The 25,270-nt window shown below is 39.9% G+C and overlaps 1 protein-coding gene across 8 annotated transcripts in view; it reads left to right on the top strand.

Moving 5' to 3' along the window:
* The window catches only part of kif13a (kinesin family member 13A), a 329,481-nt gene that overhangs the window by 153,433 nt on the left and 150,778 nt on the right, over nucleotides 1–25,270 (top strand). For all 8 annotated transcript variants that reach the window (XM_043719134.1, XM_043719129.1, XM_043719127.1 and 5 more), the window contains exons 5-6: nucleotides 7,398–7,490; nucleotides 10,572–10,752. In XM_043719134.1, the coding sequence (XP_043575069.1) occupies nucleotides 7,398–7,490; nucleotides 10,572–10,752 (274 nt within the window). The remainder of the gene's footprint in view (nucleotides 1–7,397; nucleotides 7,491–10,571; nucleotides 10,753–25,270) is intronic.

Below are 25,270 nucleotides of genomic sequence, written 5' to 3'. Positions count from 1 at the left end.
GACTTGTCCGACCTGCCTAGCTCCTTTTCCACCTATCCACTCCACCCTCTCCTCCCTGACCTATCACCTTCATCTCCTCCCCCACTCACCCATTGTACTCTATGCTACTCTCTCCCCACCCCCACCCTCCCCTAGCTTATCTCTCCACGCTTCAGGCTCTCTGCCTTTATTCCTGATGAAGGGCTTTTGCCCGAAACGTCGGTTTTGCTGAAGCTCCTACGATAAACTAACTACAGGCCACCAAGGCTAACTGGCTGGGGTGACAAATTTCAAAGTTTGTGGATGGCATGCAACTCAAATATTGTGAACTGTGGCGACAATAGTGTGTAATTTTGAAAATACTCGAGCAAGTTGAAGAACTGGGCGGGCAATGAAGTTTAATGCAGAACAGACTGACGTGATTCATTTTGGGAGAGAACATGGAATGGAATTACAAAATGATGGTACAATTCTCATAGCATTCAAGACCAAGAGACTTGAGGGTTTAATCTGCATAAATTATTAAAGTGGCAGCTCAGATTGAACAAGTGTTTTAACAAAATCAATTTAATATATGCTTTATAAATAGGGATATGGAGCATAATAGCAGCAAATGTATGAAAACCTGCATAACACTGGTTTGACCTCAACTGAGTACAGTGACCAAAATTTAGGAAGGATATAATAGCATTAGACAATGTGCAGAATAGATTCATAAGAATTACTCTGGGGTTAAAGAACTTTGGGGAAGCAGTAGTGTAGTGGTTATGTCACTAAACTAATAATCCAGAACCCCAAGTTAATGTTCTGGAGTCATGAGTTCAAATCCCACCATGGCAGATGGTGGAATTAGAAATCAGTACAAATCTTGAATTAAAAGATAACTAGTCGAATGGGACTCATGTTGATTGTTGTAAAAAACCCATTTGGTGCAAATAATATTACTTTAGGTAAAGAAATCAACTGTCTTATCTAATTGGACTTGTATTCATCTCCAGACTGATTAGCAATATTGTTGACCTAAAGCTGCACTCTAGGCAATTAACAATGGACAATAAATGCTACGCTAACCATTTATACTTGCATCCCATGAACAAGTGCTATGTAGAAAGATTGGAGTACCTGGGCTGTCTTGCTTAGAGAAGAGAAAGTTGAAAGAAAATTGGGTAGATATTCAATCATTAGATTTTCAGAATAGCTAAAAAGTAACTTCCTATTGGTGGAAGGATCAAGAATCAAAACTCTTAAATTTAAGGTCAGTGGTGAAAGAAACTGTGATGCAAGGGAAATTATTTTTGTGTGGTGGCTGATTAGGATCTGAATGCATTGCCTGACAGAGTGGTGGAGGCTATTTGAATCGTAACATTCAAATAAGAATTGGATCATCTAAGAATGAAAGTTTTGCAGTTCTACTTGGAAAATGCAAGGGAGCCAGGAGAGGCAAGCTGAGATAGATAACGACTTCTCCACTGAGAAAGTGAGGACTGCAAATGCTGGAGATCAGAGCTGAAAATTTGTTGCTGGAAAAGCGCAGCCTGCTTGGCACACTTTCCTTATTCCTGAAGAAGGGCTCATGCCTGAAATGTCGATTCTTCTGCTCCTTGGATGCTGTCTGACCTGCTGCGCTTTTCCAGCAACACATTTTCAGCTACTTCTCCACTGAAACCATTCTATTTCTCATTGCCTACTTGCCACTTATTCTTGTCATCTGTGCATGATCAATTTCATTGAATTCCTTTTAAGTAGGTAGTTTATTTTAATGCTTTTGAGATATCTGTGTATGTGAATGAGCAATCAACTGTGCCAATAACTGGCTGCCATCCCTGCCTGAGCACTTCAGTTTTCATATTCTCAGCTATCTCTGGTGCTGCTGAATTTTGAGCACTAACCTTAATGAGTGCCATTCCAATGATGTGTCATTTCAGTCAGAAAAAGACATGCGTGCTTAATCATATGCTATTTATGTTTATTTTGACATTTATTTAGAGTAGTACTTTCCTCTCATTTTTAAGTTTTTCCTGAAGTACTGGGTGGTTAACTAAGAAAATGTTGTCATTCATCCTTCCTGTTGTGAACTAAAGGCAGAAGGGGATGGTTTATGGAACCTGGTCCATAACAGCATCGAAATAAGGCTTTGATATTAGGTGCAGAAAACTTTTTTTTTCTGCAAGTTCATAGATTCCTAGAATCCCAACAAGGTGGAAACAGGCCATTTGGCCCAACAAGTTCACTCCAACCCACCCAGACCCGTCTCCCTACCCTATTACTCTACAGTTATCCCAAACTAATGCATCTAATCCACACATTCCTGAACACTGCAGGCAATTTAGCATGGCCAGTTCACCTACCTGCACATCTTTGGATTGTGGGAGGAAACTGGAGCACCTGGAAGAAACCCACATGTGGAGAATGTGCAAACTCCACACATAGTCGCCTGAGGCTGGAATGAAATCTGGGTTCCTGGTGCTGTGAGGCAACAGTGCTAACCACTGAGCCACCATGCTGCTCTCCAAATAGTTGGTCAAATTTTAACTCACATTTTGGTTCCATTAGATTGAATCTCCCATTTTATCAAAGCTGCTGTTAACAGGCATTTGCAAGAAATCCAGCCCTTGAAAAAATAAATACAGAACCTTCAACAAGAGGCACAAGCATAAGGTTTGGTTGCCCTCTAATAATATAAAGCACCTTTTGAAGAATATGGAGTGTGGCTCTCATGAAGCAATTGTTGTTGTACAGCTAGGGACCCATTTAAAGTTTAGCAAAGTAAATTTTTGGTTGCAACCCCCCTACCCCAGTGTGGAACCTCGAAGAAATCTGCAATGTGCTGTGAATTGAAATAAACAAAGCACAACAATGAATTTGAGCAGGACTGGTGAAGCTGAGCATCACACTCTGAACACATTTGTGGGTGGTTTATTAAATTTCAACAAAACACAGCTGCAATAGCTAGAATGATGGATGTTCCAGTAGTGAAGATGACTAAACCACTAATGCAGGGCTTTGTGGGCTTAACTTGCATGAAATATACATGAAAAATGGTATTTTGTGCTCTTAGACCTCTGGGGCATGTAATTCATGATTTTATTTTGTTCAGTATTTGTCTAAGTTGGTGCCACAAAGGTTAAAGCACTTTCCTTCAGTGTGTGCAACCTGCTTTTGGATCATGCGAATACTAGTTGGACACTTGCAGTCTCTGGCTGTTGAGGGATTCAATTGAAATTAAAGACATGTTATTGTGATTTATATATTCAACTGCCAAGTGTCAACTACTCAACATCTTGTAAGTTGAAAAAAAGTGTATGTTTGACATTAAGATTTTATAATGACCAGTACCAAGACAAGTGCAGCTGTGCTTTTGGTGTATAATTGGAAGCCGATTAAGATTGGAATTGAAGTGCATTTAGAATTTTTCCATGCTTTATCCCCCTTTGAAAAGTGTTGACCTTTGTGTCATTCTGAGTAATATGTTAGAAATTTCCATTCTTGTTGGCAACCAAAACCTTGTAAAAATTTCCTTTTTATTTATGTTTGATCCTTACTGCTGACTGTTGCTCTCCTTTTCAATTTGAGTATGTGGTAGGTGGAATGTAGCTGTACCTGACCCAGCTCTTAACTTCTCATAAGCATTTCCTGACCAGGATGCAAGAATGACTTTTATTTTTACCAGCCTTGGAGTGCAAAAGATAGATTTTACAAGTCTTGCTGCTGCCTGAATGTTTTATTTATAATTCTTTCAAAGACTGGGTTGCAAGGAGATCACAGCTGGAAATTAAATATTCAGGAGTATGTGACTTTTCAAAAGGAAAGAAAGGAAGGAATTGATGGGATGGCATTGTTAGCATGGATGTAATAAGTACAACAGCAAGAAATAATATTGGATCAGATGATGTAACGTCCATATTCGTGGATGTAAGTAATAAAAAGGGAAAGAAGACACTAATAGGTATAGTCTACAGGATGCTGAACAATACCCATATGATGGGATTGGGGGGGCCATATGATGGGGATTGGGGGGGGGGTGCGGGGAATGCAGAATATATTAGGAGATAATGAGGGCATGTAACAAAGGCAGTATGTTAATCATGGTGACTTTGAATATTCATATAGATTGGGGTAAATTGGCAGAAGAAGCCATAAGGAAGAATTTAGCATGCATTTGGGTTATTTCATAGAACAAGATATTTTGAATCTAATTAAGGAGGCTGTTTTGGATATCTGATATGTATTGTGGCAGGTTTAATAAATGATGTCAAGGTAAACAAGCCCCTCAGAAATCATGACCATAGCATAGTAGAATTTAACATTGAATTTGAGATGGAAGAACTTGCATTGGGACAAATTGTCCTAAACATAAATAAGGGTAATTACAAAGAAATGAGGGCAGAGCTGGATGAAGTGGACTTTGAAAGGAGTTTAGCAGACTATTGATGAGCAACGGCTGACATTTAAGGAAAAAGTTTGTTACTCACAGAAATCACAAATGCCAGTGAGGAAGAAGAATTCTGAGAGGGATAGGAAAACCAGAGAAGTTAAGGATTGCATCAGTTTGAAAGAAAAATACAATGTGATAAAGTTTAGTGGGAAGCCAGAGAAATGGGAAAGTTTAAAAAAAAAATAACCAAAGAAAAGGGAGAAAATCAACATTGAGGGTAAACTTGCAAGTGTTATCAAGATGGACAGGAAGAGTTTTATTAAATGTATGAAAAGAAAAAGGGAAACCAAAGCGAACAGAGGCCCCTTGGAGAATGATGCTGGGGAAATAACGATATAGAACCAGGAAATGGCAGAGGAGCTGAATATTGTAAATACTTTGTGTAATTCTTCACAGTCGAACATACTAATAGCATTCCAAAATTACTAAAGATAGCAAAAGGAGGAGTGAAAATAAATACAGCACTTGTCCCTCGACTCTAGTCGTGAGTGCTCGGGAAACAAATGGGGCTGAAATTCGGGCCTAATAGGATGCATCTTAGAATATGAAAGAATGTAGTCATAGAGAAAGCAGATGCTTTGATGAATCCATAGATTTTGGAAATGTTCTAAAAGATTGGAAAATTGTCAGTGCAATATATTTATTTAAAAGAAATTTCAATAAAGAGTGAGTATCGGCCAGTTAGCTCAACCTCTGTTATTTGGAAAATGTTAGTCTATTATCAAGGATGTAATAGCTGCACATTTGATCATGGCTGCAAGCCAGCAAAGCTTCATTAAGGGGAAATCATTCCTGACAAATTTACTATCATCCTTTTTAGGAGCTAACAAGGTGAGTTGCTTGTGAGTTGCTTTTAAAGCTGCAATGTGATGCAACAAAACATCTTCACAAAGTGAACTGAAGCTAAGTTGATCTTGCTCACACCACAGAAAGTTGGGCCAAGTTGAGTCTGAATGAGAAATTGAATTGCAGGAATCTATCCATCACCCCAATCCCTACCCCCATCTCCCCATCCCATCTCCCCACTGTGTTCTGAATTCAGCAGTTAGCAGTTACTTGTCTGAGGGTTTATAGTTGAGCTGTTCTGGGGTAGAATTTCATTGAACAGCTTCACTGTGTGTGAATCAGGGCGAATTAGTAAACTGTGAGATTTCTAGCACCCTTGCACCCCACTTTTAGGGTCATTTACCTATTAAGTCCTAAGAAAGTGAATATTTTAAAAGGTGAGCCAATGTTTTCAGTATATTTCACTAACTTGTGGTTAAACACTTTCAAACTATACAGCCACTTCTGAAAATACTTTTTTGTCAACTTTGAAAGAAGGAAAGGTAAGCAAGCTGAAGATTTTGTTGGGATCAGTGCAACATTTATACTGCATTAAGGGAATCTATTTTACCATTATAATTAATGCAGAATCTTTAGTTCGGTTCGGTAGGACTTCTTGCATCGGAATAAAGATAAAATATTTTTGAGAGTTTTCCCACTTGTTGCTTTCCTCACCCGAACCCTTAATGTGAGCGAGTGCCTGGTGTCAGTCAGCCAGCCAGCTTGGAGGGTCAGGGGGAAAACAGATGACCAGCTTGACTGAAATAGTAGTTGTTTATTCAGTACTGGTTGTTTGTATTTATAGGGCCAAAATTATAAAATATGTCATATGAACAAGGTATTGGTTGAATGGTGCCAATTGATTGCAAAGAGGATTTTTACAAAATGGTGGCACGTGCAATTATTCATCCAGTAGTGTGCTGGCACTAATTGGACATCTGCGCATAGCTGCTACTTCAGAGGAAATCTGGTGCATGCAGTTTCTATATGGCAAATTTTATAAAAATCTTCACTGCTTCCCCACCCCAAAACTATCAAAGTATAAACTGGGCAAATTCTGTACCAAGATGGTGTTAGTAGACACTTGAGAAACATCACTGATTGAAACCACACCAGCCTTCAAAACGCACCATTTCATTCTATCATTTTCATATCAGAACACTTTTCTCAACCAACCGCGGTATCAAGCACCCCCATCATTTAGAACATATTCCTGAAGTAAATCTTTTTTCTCCAAAGAAACGCACTTTGACTATCAGATTGAAGCTGCCTAGTACTAAGTTTGCAGCGATATTGTAAATAAAACAGTAGCTAGTTTTATTGCTTCTGGTCATGCTAGGTCTGACTGTACAGCTTCTTGGATAAGTTATTGTGCTGTATGTCAGAGTTACAATTATATAGTACTGGAGGTAGGCCAATATTATTAATGTTGTTATCTTGTACTTTTGCAGCATGGTTTAAATGAAGTTTTTCAGTTTCTGATTGATTGATTATCATTACAGCCAGTGACTGTGACACTGTCACTTCAGTATAAAACTGTCATGTTCTTGACCATTTTGTGTTCTAGACATTTGGAACTGCATTAAGACCACTTAACTCATTCTGTATATAATCTTTCACAACTGATGAAGATAAAGAATACTTTCAACTCATTAGTTGGGATTGCAATCATCCAAACAGTCAATTCTGTCTAAAGTGACTAAAGGTTTTCCAGATGTTAATTTCTGGAACAGGGTTACTTTAATAGTCAAGTTTTTTGCTTTCCAACTTTTTGATACCTTTTGGAGTAAAGGCATCATCTGGAGAAAAACTAAATAATTGAAATCAGAAGTTCATTGATTTGATCATTAGTCTTCACTGAGTTAATAGGTCTCAACAGAGGCCATTCGCTTGACCACCGTGGTGTTGGCTGAAGGAAGCTAACAGTAACCCTGTGCTCCCATTCCTGAGTAACTCCTCCTGTGACTTCAGTTCAGTGAAGAGTTGAAGACAGATTGCTAAAATGTCATGTCTATGATCATATCTTAAGAATGGTCAGTTAGATAAAAGAGGTTATGACTCCACAGATCATCTTGACACTAAGTGATGAAAAGGAGAGGTAGAATATGGAATAATATTCTTGTCTCAACTGGTGTTTTTGTTCTTTTTTTTGCTTTAGGTCAAGAAGTAGTTTTCAAATGCCTTGGTGAAGGGATACTTGAGAATGCATTTCAAGGATATAATGCTTGCATTTTTGCCTATGGGCAGACAGGTAAGATGTATGATATTTGAATTGGTAAATTTCAAGATAGATGGGCTTGACACAGTGTTGCATTAAATTTACTTGTTGAAATTGAATCATCATTGTCAAGATACTGATCAACCATTTAAAGTGCCGGGCTGTAAATCCTATTACAGAGGAACCTCAATTATCCGACTATCGGATTCTCCGAAGGAGATCTTGAGGTCCGAATAGAAACATTATATCAAAGACATGTTTCCAACACCGGTCGCATCTTTTGTTTACAATGATTAAAAGTGAACTCGGCCTGCTGAAATGCTGCTGAGAACAGTCCTGGACATCAGTGGGAGCCCAGGCACCATCTCCAAATGACTGACCTCCTGCCCTCTCTCTCTCTCTCTCTCTCTCTTCCCCCCAACACGTTCCATGGAATTCTACACAGGCATGTACCCGAAAACCTCCCTTCCTCAGATAACCTTTCCAACATTGTCCTGTACAGGGCAAAGGTGGAACCTGTCAAAAAGTTACTGTAAAAAGTTGTATGTGTGCGTGCATGTGCTATTTGGAGACTCACGCCCCAAAAGGCAGCAGTCTTGTTGTTCGTGTCCAGTCCAGCTGCCCCGGAGAGGGGGTTGTGGCGCACAGTTGGGTAGGCGGGGTGGTTTTAGACAGAGTTGTGGGGGCAGGCAGGTGCATAGGGGATGGGGTTGGGGCAGCGGCTCACACGCAGTGTGCTACTGCTTAGTCTCCTGAATGGGGAGCGGACTTAACAGAAAACCCTGAGCCCCAGAGGGAAAGGCATTGAATCAATTAACCAAATAATCAATTTAATCCGAATGAAATAGGGCCCGCCCATCTCGTTCGGATAATCGAGGTTCCTCTGTTTTAGGTCGCAATTGCCATAGAAGTTCAGAGCAGGTGGAACGCTATTCAATTCACTTAGTCTGTGCCAACTCTTTGTGAGAGCATTCCAGAACTAATAACCGTGCCACACTTTTTTCTCATTGCCATGAATTTTGTTCGTTTCAGATATTTATTCAAAATTCTCTTAGATGTAATAGATATTGTCTCAGAATCTGTGGCACTACATTCCCATCTGCATTAAAACATTTCTCCTAACATCTCTTTACTCTGTTAAAGTTTTAAATTGAATGCATCTTGTAATTGGCCCTCATTCGTAGGAAAATTTGCCTTGTTCAGGTGATTGAAACTTTTTCTCAATAATAAACTGTATGACTCTCTTCATGGCTGCCTCAGTGGAAATAATTAATTATCTCCGAATCCTCTCATTTCAAATCTGATATTTTAATAAATCTGCACTGCATGTTGCCTGTAGTTTGTATGGTTGTTATAATAGGGACCTAAAACTGCAACAGAATTGTGTGTTGTATAAATTCGTTCAGAGTTAATTACTGTTACTCATTTATGCCACTGTTTTCAAAAGTCAAATCATTTTTTAACTTTTATATTTAAAAAAAACCTCAAACTTGAGAGAATTATTCAAATCTTTTATTGTTCACGTTTATCCACACTATTCAGCCCCTTTCCGTTGAGTATGCCCACCTATTCCTTATGTTTCTTCCTGAATATATTGCTTCACATTCTTGTGCATGATTTTGCATCTGCCACCTAATTGCTTATTCCAGTTATCCATCTCCAAGTCTTTTGCAGACTGCATTGCTATTTGTCAGACTTGTCCTTCTGTCTTGCATGGAAACAGGGGATTGTTTCCTTTATATTCTAGTAGATGTAGAACATGATCTGTTTACTTTATCAGGTCAGCTACACCAATGTCATTTGATGATTACAGAAGTATACTTGAGATATTGAAACTTTGTGGTTTTCTCTGCAGACTGTAATAATTTGTACCCCAATTATTTTTAAAGACTCCCCTGGCATTAAGAAGTAATTTTATACTTGTGCTGGATGAACCGAGGCATTGTCTTAGAGTGTTGAACCTCTCCTTGTGACACTGTCCTCTGTTGCTTAGTTTTGTCTTTGAGCTACCTCCAGAACCAATATCCATTCCTTGTATCTTAGTAACCAACACTATGCTTGGAACTGGAATGTTGGGTTTGTGCTTTAAGAGCTGAGTATGCCAATGAGCCAAGGTGATTCCACGTGACCAGTCACCATGAGGAGTCCAAGCAGTAGCATATTAGAATTAGGACATATGCAAAGTTAAAAATCTCACAACACCAGGTTATAGTCCAACAGGTTTAATTGAAAGCACACTAGCTTTTGGAGTGCTGCTCCTTCATCAGGTGGAGAGGTTTGATAAACTTCGACCTTTCTGCCAGCATGGGTGGCAGTCACCTGACATTATAGTGTACATAGAACTTAATAAGTTGCATATAAAAGAAAAAAAAAACAGAACATTACTTTAGACTAAATAACCAAGGTTCAAATGAAGAAAAGGAAAAATTAGAGCCGATGTCACAAAGTTCTTCAGACAGAATGATTACAACCACCTGAAAGCTGGTGTGCTTTCAATTAAACCTGTTGGACTATAACCTGGTGTTGTGTGATTTTTAACTTTGTACACCCCAGTCCAACACCGGCATCTCCAAATCATGGCGTATACAAAGCTTGTAGTCATACACAAAAATATCAGTCAGCCAGTGTAAAATTTTCAAGTAAGTTGAACCCATGTTATTTACCAATCCAACACGAGGGTATTAGTTCAATGTTGATGAAAACATCACAAGAAACGAACTAGAGAGAGAATAGGACCCTTAAGAACCAAACTGTATATGTGGAACAGCAGGAGATGGGCAAGATCCTCGATGAATATCTCCCTTCTGTGTTTACTGTGGAAGAAATACATGAAGGAAAGCGAACCTATCGGGCAACTTTTTTTAACACAGGATGGTACGCATATGGAATGAGCTGCCAGCAGAAGTGGTTGAGGCGGGTGCACTAACAACATTTAAAAGGTGTTTGGACAAATTCTTCTCGACCTTTCCTATCCATGTATATGAGCCAAATTCAGGGAAATGGGGTTAGCGTAGATGGACATTTTGGTCGGCATGGACCAGTTTCAGCCAAAGAACCTGTCTCTGTGCTGTAGGACTGTATGACTCTAAATGTGCCTTTTTCTTGTGTACATAGGTTCAGGAAAGTCTTTCTCGATGATGGGCAGTGTTGATGTACCAGGCCTTATACCTCGTCTTTGTGGTGCATTGTTTGGGAGAGTCTCCAAAGAGGAAAGTGAATCTCACACATTTAAAGTAGAAGTGTCATATATGGAGATCTATAATGAAAAGGTGCGGGATCTCCTGGATCCAAAAGGGTAAGTACTAACTGAAAATGTTGTCTCGGTTGATTTTAACTGTTACCTTTTTGAGAAATTAACTATCCCAAGGACTGGGATATTTAACATTTTATCTTATATAGAAGGTTAAACAATCATTCAATGCAGTAATGATGTTACTGAACTGTGAATAGTAATAAAGCACATTAAACTGAAATGCATTATAGCAACACTTCAATACTTTCTCTTTCTAATTTTGCCTTTTAAAAATTTCCTGTCATTAAATTTACCGGGAGGTTTTCCTGTGTTCTTTTGTTAAGGTTGTTTACTGTTTGTGAAATGTAAATTCAACTCATTAATAAATCTGAAATTAAAAACTAGTGACAGTGACCATGAAACTATTGTCAGTTGTTAAAATTTATCTAGGTCACTCTTGTACATTGCCTATGGACCTGTCATAAGATCCGTAGATATTGGACTAAAGTAGCAAGTACCCTGACAGACATTTTAGGAACGGAAATTAAACTGGACCCTGTATCTCTCCTTTTGGGCTTTTCGAACTTTCCCTCCCTGGACACGTACGGGAAGAGACTGTTTTCTATTCGTTCTTTCTGTGCAAGGAAAAATATTTTGGTGAACTGGGTGGCTGAGGGCCCCCCTGGACTTTCAAATTGGCACAGATTAATTATGGAATGTATTCCCCTTGACTTCCTCACAAATATGGTGCACCGAAAGACCGAGTTATTTTATAAAATATGGCAGCCCTTCTTGAATTACATAAATACAGATATTTCGGCTATCCTAACAAGGGCTTTTATTTAATTGAGATTACAAACCTGGCTGGTCCGGGGCCCCTCGGGGGAGGAATCCTGCACGAATACGGGTTTTATTACATGTGATGTTAGCACATTCCGAGCATGTAAGAGACTTAAATATACACTCTGGTTAGTTGTAGGTTAGATTAGTAGATAGTTGAGTTTTGTTTTTCTTTTTCTTCTTTTTCGATTTTTTTTTATCTTTTGTTAAATTTTGGCTATTGTATATTTGAGTTAATTGTATATCAATGTTTATATCTGAGAGTTTTGTTTATTTTTGTAAACTTGTAAAAATGTTAAATTTCTAATAAAAAATATCTATATAAAAAAAAAATTTATCCAGGTGACAAATGGCTTTTGGGGATGGAAATCTACTGTCCTTACCTGGTCTGGCTGATATGTAATTGTAGACCATTGACCTTAATTCCCTACAAAATGACCAAGCAAGTCATTCATTTGTACAAAATTGCTACATGTTGAAACGAAATAGAAGAAGTCAGGCCATCAGGTATCAACCTCAGCAGCAAAAATGACAACAGCACACCCAGACCGAATGATCTTGTGAACATCCAGGGACCTTTGCAAAATTGGGAGAGTTGTCCCACAGGCCAATCGAGCATGAGCCTGACAGTCATACTCATGCAATCATACCTTACAGAAAATATCTCAGACAAATCCTGAAGAGTCAAGTTGGACTCAATGTTACGGTGTATAGTCCTGGTCGGTCTGCTAATATCCCCCTCCCACTCCGTCAAGGACATGCAGGTCCTGGGCTGCCTCCACCGTCAAACTGTTCCCACCCAATCCCTGGAGGAAGAACGCCTCATATTCCGACTTGGGACTCTGCAACCACATGGGATAAATGTGGATTTCAACAGCTTCCTTATTTCCCCTTGTCCCCCCACGTTATCCCAGTCCCAAGCCTCCAACTCAGCACTGCCCTCCAGACCTGTCCATCACTTCCCCCCCCCCCGATATCACCTTCTCCCACACCTTCATCCACCTATAGCTTTCTCAGTTACCTTCCTCTCCAATCCCACCCCCACCCCTCTGTTCTATCTCCTAGCCCCCGACCCACAAGCCTTACTCCTGAAGGGCTTGTATCTGAAATGTTGATTCTCCTGCTCCTCAGGTGCTGCATGACTTGCTGTGCTTTTCCAGCAACACAGTCTTGCCTCTGATCTCCAGCATCTGCAGTCCTCCCCTTCTCCTATTGGAAAGATATCATTATTTTGGAGAGGGTGCAGAAAAGATTTACCAGGATGTTACTAGGACTAGAAGGTTTGAATTATAAGGAGAGGCTGGATAAGCTGGGACTTTTTCACTGGAGCGTAGGAGTTTGAGGAGTGACCTTTATAGAGGTTTATAAAATCATGAGGGATGCATGTAAGATGAATGGCAGGTGTCTTTTCCTTAGGGTGGGCGAGTTCAAAACTAGGGGTGTTTAATTTTACGGTGAAAGGAGAAAGATATAAAAAGGACCCGAAGGGCAACACTTTCTCACACAGGGTGGTTTGTGTATGGAGTGAACTGCCAGACGAAGTGGTAGATGCAGGTAAGGTTACCACATTTAAAAGGGACTTGGACGGCACATGAATAGGAAGGATTTAGAGGGATATGAGTCAAACATAGACAGATGGAGCTTGTTAAGTTTGGGGATCTGGTCAGACCCAAGGGTTTGTTTAAATGCTGTATGACTCTACAACTTAACACTGTCTTCCAGGTGTTGTCTCACCAATACCCTGCACAGCTGCAGTAATACCTCCTTGCTCCTATGTTGATTTCACCTTGCAATGGAAACCAGCACACCATTTTGTTTTCTAACTCCCTGCTGCATCTACATGCTTGCTTTCAGTGCTAGTGTGCAATGACACTCGGGTCCCTTTGCACCTAAACATTTCCTAATCTATCATTCTTAAAGCAATAGTATGCCATTCTTTTTTTTTAAAACTGAACGGATCATTTTACACCTCTACTTGGCAGATGCGGTGTAACATTGTTTTGCCAACACGCTCACCTTTTGAATGCCTTGAAACATGTTTACTTCCTTGTCATCAAACTCCATTCCTCCTCGTTTTATACTATCAGCAAACGTGGAAATATTATTTTTAATTATATTAAATAGATATATCAATGATTTCGTGGAGGGAATTTAAAAATATATATGATCCCTGTGGGACCTGTTATGATCCCAACTGTTGTTACAGAACAGGTCAGATCCCAGACCGAAATATGGCTTGATATATTCTATTGTTTATGATAGATATTTTTTAATGGCTTTGAAAAGGTGGACTTTTACTGAAACACAAATACACAATGCTATTAATTCAGTTTTACCAATCAAGCAGAAGATTATTATCTGAAAATAAGTACAAACCAATCTATATAACTCAAGTTTAAAGATTTATAAAACACACAGTAAAGTATAGCTTCATTAATCGAGAAACACTGCTTTATTGCACTCAAGCTGGAGAATTCCCTTCTCTGTCATCCTTATAGGACTTACTTTCGTGATAGCTTCAGTTCCCAGTTGTGCGAATCTGATAACCCCCTTTCATGAGTCTTCATAAAACTGAGTTTATATGGTTTTGTCTTCAGATAATCCCTTTGGGATTTTAACAACCACTTTTGGTCTGGAACTCAAACTAATTTGCCTACTCTGAGGTAATCTATTTCTATACTGTCTCCCTTCATTTTATACATCCATCTTCAGCCATGACCTCTACAAATCTGAAAGCCTAAAAGGGTTCTTCAAGCTGTGTGTTTCCCTGAAACCAAAGAATAAATTCCATGCCAGAACCTTCTACCTGAAGCCAAATACACAACAGTTTGCATTGTTCACTTGTAAAATTCGCCCAATGAAGTAAAAACCTAATTTCTCCAGGAAACTCTCCCTCGTGTTACATTTTAACTGAAATTGCCGTGACTACAGAAATCCTCACACATTGATCATTAAAATCCCTTCATAGATACAGACCAAACCCATATGCCAGTAATTCAAAATTCCCAAAATCCAAAATAAATGGTGGTAAAATGCCTATAAATCACACACTTTATATTATATGCTCTATTAGTCACCACCTTTCACTCTATAAAAGATCCATTTATCCTACTGCTTTCTATTTACTAACATATTTAAATCCATACTAGTATATTAGCTCTAATCCCTTGTTCTTTTAATCTTATACATTAATCTCTTAAGAAGGATTTCATGGAAAGCTTTCTGAAAATCAAATGCACCCTTACCTATTCTACTCTTATATCCTCAAAAAATTCCAGTAGGTTCATCAATCATGATTTATCCAATAATCATGAATCGGTGGAATTTGCTTATTCCTGTTGATATTTTCCAAGTATTCTGCTATTGTGTCGTCCATAATAGGTTCTAGCAGTTATTAGATAGCAGAGACCTAGCAGTTTATAATTCACTGTTTCTTCCTCATATCATGGGGTTATATTTGCCACCCTCCAATCTGCTAGAGCTGTTCCACAAGTTGTAGAATTTTGGAAGATGACAATCAAAGTGCATCCATTATTTCCAAAATACTGTCTTTAGTACCCTGCAGTGTAGATCATCGGATGCTGAAGATTTACCAACTTTCAGTCCCATTAATGTTTTGAAGAGTACTTTTTAATTCTGCTAATACTAATTTCCTTCAAACAAAGCACCCTTGACTTCCCTAGCACTCTGCAAAGTTAGTTTTGTCTTCATCTGTGAAGACAGAACCAACGTAGTTGTTTAATTGCTTTGCTATTTCTCTTTTCCATTATCATTTCTCCTATTCTTCCAATATACATCTATATTGAATATATGAATTTGTATTGGTCTTTCTCTATTCATCTTTTCCTTCATGCATACTTATAAAAGCTCTTAAGTCTGCTTTCATGTACCTTGCAAATTTGTTATCACTCTTTTTGCACCTATTAATCAATCTCTTGGTCTTCCTTGCTGAATCCTAATTAATTTCCAAACCTCCAGCCTGCTACATTTTCAAGCAAACTCTTGAATCTAATTCTATCCTTGATTTCTTTTTGTTAACCATAGTTAGACCACTTTTTTGATGTAAAAATACAAGAGGAAAGGAGTTAACTAATATGATTATTGCAATGCATGCATTGATTTAAATGTTAGCCAATTATTATGCACTGTAATGCAGTTTAATTAAATTAGCCAAACTGTTGCCGTCAATTCTTGCCCCATACTTTTGTAGCTTTCTTTGCTGAGATTTTGGACCCTAGGTTTGGGTTAGGTGCCTCCATTTCTCTCCCAGTGAAGAATTCTTTCATGTTGTGGTCACTATTCCTAAAAGAACCTTGTGCGACAAGATTATTAATTAACCAATGCTCATTGCGCAATGACAAATCTAAGAGAGTCTGTTCCTTAATTGATTCCTCAGTTTAATGGTCTCAAAATCCATCTAGTGCACACTCCAGGAGTTCACGTGCCATTGCATTATTTATTGCTTATGTGGTTTGTACATTCGATATGTAGATTAAAGTCATCCATGCTCACTTGCACCTTTGTGTGCGTCTCTAATTTCTTGTTTAATGCACGGTGGCACAGTAGTTAGCACTGCTGCCTCACAGCACCAGAGACCCGGGTTCAATTCCCGCCTCAGGCTGTGTGGAGTTTGCATATTCTCCCTGTGTCTGCATGGGTTTCCTCTGGGTACTCTGGTTTCCAGAAATGTGCAGGTTAGTGAATTGACAATCCTAAATTGCCTGTAGTGTTAGCTGAAGGGGTTAATGGAGGGGAATGCGTCTGAGTGGGTTGCCCTTTGGTGAGTCGGTGTGGACTTGTTGGGCCGAAAGGCCTGTTTCCACACTAAGTAATCTAATCTAATCATTATTGTTTTTGGAGACCTCTTGACAGCGTTGTCTGCTCCGTGTTGCTTTGTTCCACCCAGACTGAGTTTACTTCTAGATTTTCTGACTAAATATCCTTTTTCAGTGTTGCACTGTTTACATCCTTTACTAATAACACTAATCAACCTCCTTTTCCTTTTTCCTTGTCCTTCCTAAAAATTGAGTATTCTTGAATGTTCAGTTCCTAAGCCTGGTCACCCTGCAGCCATGTCTTGGTACATACTCCTATTGTACCTGTTCACAACTATTTCTGTGGTTAATTTGTCCATCTTACTGCAAGCACAGTGCATTTGGGTACAATATCTTTAGATTTGTCCTCTTAAAAATATTTTTACACATCCTGTTTATATTATGGCCCTGTATGCTGCAGCCCTTGTTTTCTTTGTGCCCCACTTTTGCTTTCTATTTTTCATTTCCTATCTTTAATTTCCATTTCTTATGTCTACCCACTTAGTTATCATCCCCTTGCCAGTTTAGGGTATATTGCCTTAAACTTGAATACAGTGCACTGTTTTCAAGTGTGTACGTGATCTTAAAATAAATCGGTCTCGTCTCATCTGTGATTTGAAGACCCAAGGTGGATACTGTTGTTAAGACCCTGGAGGTGTCTTGCCTCTTTCTTCCACTCTAACAATACTTTTTAAATACAGACAGCTAGTGTCATAGAGTCATGGAGATGTACATTATGGAAACAGACCCTTTGGTCCAACCTGTCCATGCCGACCAGATATCCCAACCCAATCTAGTCCCACCTATCAGCACCCGGCCCATATCCCTCCAAACTCTTCCTATTCATATACCCATCCAAATGCCTCTTAAATGTTGCTATTGTACCAGCCTCCGCCACTTCCTCTGGCAGCTCATTCCATACCCGTACTACCCTCTGCGTGAAAACGTTGACCCGAAGGCCTCTCATGTCTTGCCCCTCTCACCCTAAACCTATGCCCTCTAGTTCTGGATTTCCCCCACCCCAGGAAAAAGACTTTGCCTATTTACCCTATCCACGCCGCTCATAATTTTGTAAACCTCTATAAGGTCACCCCTCAGCCTCCGACGCTCCAGGGAAAACAGCCCCAGCCTGTTTAGCCTCTCCCTACAGCTCAAATCCTCCAACCCTGGCAACATCCTTGTAAATCTTTTCTGAACCCTTTCAAGTTTCACAACATCTTTCCAATATGAAGGAGACCAGAATTGCATGCAATGTTCCAACAGTGGCCTAACCAATGACCTACCAACTCCTGTACTCAATAATCTGACCAATAAAGGAACGCATACCAAATGCCTTCTTCACTATCCTATCTACCTGTGACTCCACTTTCAAGGAGCTACGAACCTGCACTCCAAGGTCTCTTTGTTCAGCAACACTCGCTAGGACCTTACCATTAAGTGTATAAGTCCTGCTAAGATTTGCTTTCCCAAATTGCAGCACCTCACATTTATCCCAGTCTGAAAAACAACCCTCCACCACCACCCTCTGTCTTCTACCTTTGAGCCAGTTCTGTATCCAAATGGCTACTTCTCCCAGTATTCCGTGAAATCTAACCTTGCTAATCAGTCTGTAATATATTGAAATGAATTTTAAAAATCCCTATATTAATTATTCATCAAATATGTGGCATATTTAAAGTATGGCTTTTAATAAATGATTTGTTGTTGGCTTTAGAATGAGTAATTAGTATTTCAAAATTGTGTTACGTATTCTTTGGACTAGCAGAATACATGTATCCTAAATAGCGTCTAAAGTTGGCCAAGATGAAACAAACTAAACGTAAATATCTAAAGCTCATGTCTGCTTGCAATTGTCATAGAAGCATCTGTCACTGGCAGTATTACTGGGAGTCATCACCAGCTGGTTTTCACATTGATGCTGTTCATTGTATTGAATGACACTATGATCGTTCTAAATAGAATAGATTTTGATGTGATTGAATAACTCATCCAGGAGGCACTTTGGGCTAACAGGGCAGCAGATTTGTATTCAACTTGATTTGTTAACCTCCTGGCCCCCTTACTTCACTGTCGCTATCAAGCTGGGTGATTAACCTTGGTTAAATGAAAAATTCAGGAGTGCACCTGGAAGCAGTACCAGGCATGGACAAAGGTGGGTTAACTACCTGCTAAAGCTTCAACACAGGACAAGTTGCCTGTCAAATTAGAAGCAAATGCTATGGACAGCAAAGCAATCCCTCGATGAACCGATCACATCGAGGTTCTGCAGTCGTGCCACAATGAGTTGTGAATGATTATGAACAATTTAACAATTAATCAGGGAAAAGGGCTTTACAAATATCGCAACTTATTATTAAATAAAGGGGGAATCTCTCATTTCAGTGCAAAACATGACACTGAAGTGGTTGCAACCATCTTCAGCCCAAAGTGGAAAATGCCTAATCCATCTTGGGCTATTTCAGAAGCCCACAGCATCTCAAATACCAGTCTTTAGCCAATTTGGCTTTCTTTGTTTGAAGTCAAGAAATGCCTGCAGGCACTGGTTACTGCAAAGGCTTTGGACCCTTGCAGCATTCTCTTTTAGTACCAAAGACTCCAGAACTTACTGTGCTCTTGCTCAAGTTGTTCCAGTACAGTTACAGCACTGTCCTACCCACAGGCATGTCCTGTGTGCACAAAGCAGGACAAATCTAACCAGACCAATTACACACCAATCATTCTACACTTCTTCAGAAAACTGCTGGAAGTATTACTAACAATGCTATGTTGCAGTACGTCTGCAGCAATAACCTGCCCACTGACACTCAGTTCAGGTTTCCCCTGGGCCATTCAGCTTCTGACTCATTACAGCTTTAGTCTAAACGTGGACAGGAGAGCTGACCTCCAGATGTGAAGTGGATTGCGTTTGACAGCAAGGCATTCTCGCAAGACTGGAGTTGATAAGAATTTGATGGGCTTTGAAAATTTCTACTGGTTAGAGTCATAGGTGACACAGAGAAAGATGGCTTTGGTTGTTGGAGGTCAATCATCTCATTGCAGGATATTACTGCAGAGACTCTTAGTTACCATCCATATCATCATCATCAGTTGCTTCATCAATGGCCTGCCCTCCTCCATAATGTCAGAAGGGGGAGTGTTCACTGATCTGTGCACTATGTTCAGTGCCATTCACAGGTCCTCAGATACTGAAACAATCTGTCTGTATGCAGCGGATTTAGTATGGTACTTAGTGGTGAGCGAGGTTTGTGTCATACGTCAGTCTATGACCGTCTACAACAAGAGGTAATGTAACTGTCTCTCCTTTGATATTCAAGGACATTACAATTGTTGAGTCATCCATTTTCAGCATACTGGGAGTTACCATTGACCAGACACCAAACTGTCCCATCAAATAAATGCTGTGGCTACAAGAACAGGCCAGAGGCTAGGAATCCGGCAGCAAATGACTCAGCAACCACCTGCCCCCACCCCCAGAACCTGTCCACAACGTATGAAATTCAAGAGGTGAAAATACTCTTCAGTCGTTTGGATGAGTTTAACTGCAACACCAATCAAGAAGCCTGGTATCATGTAGGACAAACCAACAGCTTGGTTGGTGTACCCTTCTGTGAACGTAGGCATTCCCCACTTTCACCAATGATAAATAGTGACAGCACCATGTAGCATATATCAGATACTCTATCAGACGTCCTTCAACAGCATCTCCTAAACTTCTGCTGAGAAGGACGAGGGCCGCAGGTGGAAGAGTGCATCACCATCTACACGTTACCTCATAAGCTGCATGTCATCCCAACTTGGAACTTTTATCTCCATTTCTGTCAATGAGTCAAAATCCTGGCATTTCCTAACAGCACTTTGATGTGTCTACATCACATAGACTGTAATGGTTCAAGAAGGAGGCTCCCAACACCAACTCAAGGGCATCTGCAGATTTGCAATGAATGCTGGACTAGGCAGTGAAATAATCTGGTGGAATAATAAAAGGCCTTGCTGGCCTATACTATATTGCAGATGATGCTACCCTCTGATATTTCAGCCATGTACTTTTTGTTATTGAAGATCCCTTATTTGGTATTCTGGCTAAGATTCTGCCATTCGCTCCATTGCTCCTTTTAAACCCATCACCAGCCACACTTCCAGTGAACTTTCCTAAACTGTTCTCACCTGGCTTAGTATGTGTGTTTTGTTGAGTATGCAGTTTAACTCTATTACATTCCAAGGTATTTCACAGAAACAGTACAAAATAGTATTTGTCATCTAGCCATATAAGGGGATATTGTGGCAGATAAGCAAAGGCTTATTAACAGAAAAGGTTTTATGGAATGTTTTAAAGAAGATAGCGAGGTTTAAGGAGAAATTTCAGTGCTTTTGCAGCTGTAGTCCTGGCCAATAAACAGTGGAGCAATTAAAAAGTTACAGTCGAGAGATCATAATGGAGGAATGCAGATATTGTGGCGTTAGAGGTCATGGTAGGGAGGAGTAGTGTGGTTGCGGAAGGATTTGAAAGGAATTAAAATATATAATCAAGGCATTGCTTAATCAGGAATCACTGTAGATCAGCAAACACTGGAGTGATGAGTACGTACAGGTTTGAACTTGAGCAGCAGAGATTGAGATGACTTCAAGTTTTGAGAATGTAGAATATAGAAGAACAGCTGGTAGTACTTTGAAAGAGAAATCTAAAGGTAGTAAAGACATGTACGATGGTTTGAGCAGCATGTGAGCTGAGATGTGGCTGCATTTAACAATGTTACAGAATATGCGGTTTCAGCAAAGCATCAAGTACCACATCATGTTGCAAACTGTCTCTTTCAACCACAAGCAGTCGCAAGGAGAGGCATGAAGGTGGAGCTCAAAAATTGAGGTTATGCCATCCCTTTTCTCAATATTCAGTGGAGGATTTCAGTGATCCAGTACTGGACAACAGTGAAGCAGTGTGACAATTTAGTAACAGTGGAGGGGTTCAAGGGGTAGTGGTGAGATAGGGCTAGTTGATGTTTGTGTATTTTCGAAATTGGTGTGTTTTTAAATAATGTTGCTGAGGGGCAGTAAGTAGAGAAGAAACATGGGCTATGTCTGACAAGAATGGACAAGCAGAATGCAGTCCTACCAAATTGTATTGTTTACAAAAACATTGGTATGTGAGCATGTTCAGGGACTAACCACTGTAGGAATCAACTGCAAAAATTAATTTTATGTTCCACCAAGCCAGTTTCACTCTGGGTTCTGACTTAGCCAGGATTAACATTAGCTGAGATGGTCACTACGCATGTATTATTTTGCATTTGCACATCTGTTTAAAGTTAGGATGCTGACTTCCAGTGTTAACTATGCAACAAGCAGCACAGATGCAAATTAATTCTGTAGCACCCAGCTAACCATTTGATAACTAAGCGTTTAATTCATAGTTGCGTCATACTTCAGTGAGTTCTTTTCAAAGTAATACACCACTTCGCATGATAGTATAGGAGTTGGGAGGTCATATTGTGGATGGACAGGACATTAGCTAGGCCACTTTTGGAAAACTTTGTGCGATTCTGGACTCCCTGCTATCGGAAAAATGTTGTGAAACTTGAAAGGGTTAAGAAAAGATTTACAAGGAGATTGCCAGGGTTGGAGGATTTGAGCTTTAGGGAGAGTCTGAATAGACTGGAGCTATATTCCTGGGGCATCAGAGGGTGAGAAGTGACCTTGATAAGAGGGGCATGGATAAGGTAAATAGACAAGATATTTTCTCTGCGGTGGGGAGTCAAGAACTAGAGTGCATAGGTTTAAGGAGGGGAGGGGGAGATTTAAAATGAATTTAAAGGGCAACTTTTTCACGCAGACGGTGGTGCATGTATGGAATGAGCTGCCAGAGGAAGTGGTGGAGGCTAGTACAATTGCAATATTTAGAAGTAATCTGGATGGGTATATGAACAGGAAGGTTTTGGAGGGATATGGGCCAAATGCTGACAAATAGGACTAGATTTATATAGGCTATGTGGTTGGCACGGATGAGTTGGACCGAAGGGTCTGTTTCCATGCTGTATGTCTCTGACTCTGAGGAATAGATTGACACCTTAAAGGACAGAAACACCCAATTTGCATTCAAAATATGCAAATTTTTGTGTTTTTTTTTTAAACAACGACATTGAAAGTATGTGTATAAATATAGACGCCATATGAGTGATGCTTGTTGTCTGGTATATTTCCAGCCTGACATGTAGGTCAATGTTTTGGGATATTCTGGAGCAGGGTTTCACGGGACTGGTTTCAGATCTTGTTGGATGCTGTGGTACCAGCTTTAGGACTTTGAGGTTTGAGTCTTGGCCTCAATGGTCAGCAGCAAGAACTGGGTTTTGCCTGGTTCTGATCTGTTGTAATTCAGCTTTAGAGGGATTTGAATTCTGGTTTTGATGTGTCTCAGTTCAGACTATCTAATCAGATCTTTGGAAATATAGGTCCAGTTTTCAGCAGCCTGTGTTTAGATTTTTGAAGGCTGGATTTTTGGTGCTTGGTAACTGATAGATTGCATTAGATTTTGGAGGTTCTGTATCATTCTTTTAGATGATTCACTGTCATGATTTAGTGACAACTGGCCCAGGTTTGTGTTAACCATGTCTGATTTTCTGTGTTGTGCATCCAAGTTTTTGGCAGCAGGGTTTTGAAGGTTCCAGGTGCTGTTGAGTCCAGATCTAGGCCATGGGGACTTTGAAACTGTGTTTTGTTGCTAGGAATCTAGATTTCATAGGGTTTGGATATGGGTTTTCGTGTGGCTCACATTTTAGAGTTTGAAATTGTTGTTTCAAGTCACAGTTTTGAAGATCAAATGGCAGCTGTTAGGTCTCCAAGTAAGGGTTTTGGGGATCTGCTTTTGAGACACTTGGTCCAAGTTTTTTTTTGGACAGCAACCAGTCCCTGCCTATCTTCAGTCAGTGTCCTCTCGAAGTGGTAGAAGCCAGCAGCAGTGAGACTTGTCAGAACAACTGATCCAGCTTCTCCAAGTATAGGTTCCCTCCTTCTGCCCTTGCTACTGCTCCAATTGTAGATTCTGTCTCTTAAGCAGATAGAGGAGGAGAAAACCTGTGATTAGAGGAGTTGGAGCAGTGAAGAAGACAAAGATCAACAATGCGTTTCCTCAGACTTTCTCTCTCTCTCTCCTAATATGGGGCAACTGCTCTCTTAGTTGTCGCTCCAAAATTGTTTATCCTGGACTTTCGGGTGAATTCATCTGCTGCACCCTCTGTATTTTGAGCACCCTTGATCTCATTCTAAAAAAATTCTTGTGACAACATGCTTCTGCATGGAACTGTGCTCTTTTGGAAATTTCTGCCTGGATTTTCTTGTCAGTATTTCTCAGCTTGAAGCCAAAGATAACCAGCAAACTTTATTTTTGTTGAAATCATCATAATCTACTGAAGTGTCAGCTTGGTGGCTGTCCTCCTCAAGAGCTGCATTACTGACTTGAGTATATGCTGAATCCTGATGCATCCATGTTGTGACCAACATGCATCCATTTGGTGGGATAAATTCTGAGGCCACTGTCAGAGGCAAAATTCCTCTCAGTTGACATTGCTTCTGGGACCATGTGTTTAAAAATGGCTGCTGAATTTGCCTACTGAGAAATAGGAAGTACATTTGAAGAACTAACTGTGTAGAGTTACTGATTGAAATTTATTACTCAGGTGATCAACTCTTGTGATTGCAAGATTCGAATGTAGCATGTCTCTGCAACTTTGCATCCTTCACCACCCTGCTTTAAGACCATATGGACTTTGCATTGATTTTTGCATGAAAAAGGAGCTCCTGACATCTGTAAACATGCCTTCCATTAGTTTTACTTTTTTTTTGTCGTCTTACCGTATATCAACTTTTTCTCAGGTAAATGACTATATCTTATCGCAGTTATTAAGGTTAGTTCATTCATCGGATGTTGATATTGCTGATGAGGCTTGGATATACTGGCTATCCCTAATAGCTGCTGAGAGGATGCTGGTGAAGCACTTCAGTGAACTGCTGCTGCCTGCCTGGTGAAGGTACCCCAAACAGTCAATACTGGAACAACAGTGTTCCAGTATTGTGATCCATTGACAGTGTTGAAAAATTAACCATATATTTCTAAGTCTGAATGGTATGACTCTGAGGTATTGATGTACCCAAATGCTTGCTGTCTGTACTTTTTTGATGGCAGTCATCATGGGTTTGAATGGTGCTGCTAGAGATACCTTGGAAAGTTGCTGCAGTGCATCCTTGTAAGATGCACACTCTATCCAAGGTGCATGTTTGCTGGAGGGGCTGAATGTTAAACATGGTGCATGGGTGCCAATCTGTTTGTTTTTTTCCAGATGACATTGAGCAGCTTGTGTGTTACTATATCTGTACTCATCCAGTCAAGTAGGAAATATTTCATTACACACCTGACTATGACTTTGTAGGTGATGTAAAGGCTTGCTGGTGCTGAGAAGTAAGATCTCGGTTCTGCTCTTGTAGCTGCCATTTTCAGTCAGTAGTGACTACCTGAGGATGTTGATGGTCGGAACTGAAGTGATGGTAATAACTTGTAACGTCTTGTGGAAATGGTGAGGATTTTCTTCAAGCTAGTCATTGTCGCACTGATGGTACTTTTCCTGAGTGTTGTCCAGGTTTTATTGCATGTTGATGGAGATTGCTTTAAAAGGGTTCAGAGAAGATTTACAGGTATGTTGCCAGGGTTGGAGGATTTGAGCCAAAGGGAGAGGTGAATAGGCCGGTACTGTTTTATCTGGAACGTCAAAGGCTGAGGGGTGACCTTATGGAAGTTTATAAAATCATGAGGGGCATGGATAGGATAAGTAGATAAGGCCTTTTTGCTGGGGTGGGGGAGTCCAGAACTAGAGGACATAGGTTTAAGGTGAAATGGGGAAGATTTAAAATGGATCTAAAGGGCAACTTTTTCACGCAGAGGG

This window comes from Chiloscyllium plagiosum, chromosome 29, assembly GCF_004010195.1.
Source record: "Chiloscyllium plagiosum isolate BGI_BamShark_2017 chromosome 29, ASM401019v2, whole genome shotgun sequence".
NCBI lineage: Eukaryota > Metazoa > Chordata > Chondrichthyes > Orectolobiformes > Hemiscylliidae > Chiloscyllium > Chiloscyllium plagiosum.
The sequence above is the reverse complement of the archived record's forward strand: the minus strand, read 5'-3'. Positions and strand labels throughout refer to the sequence as shown.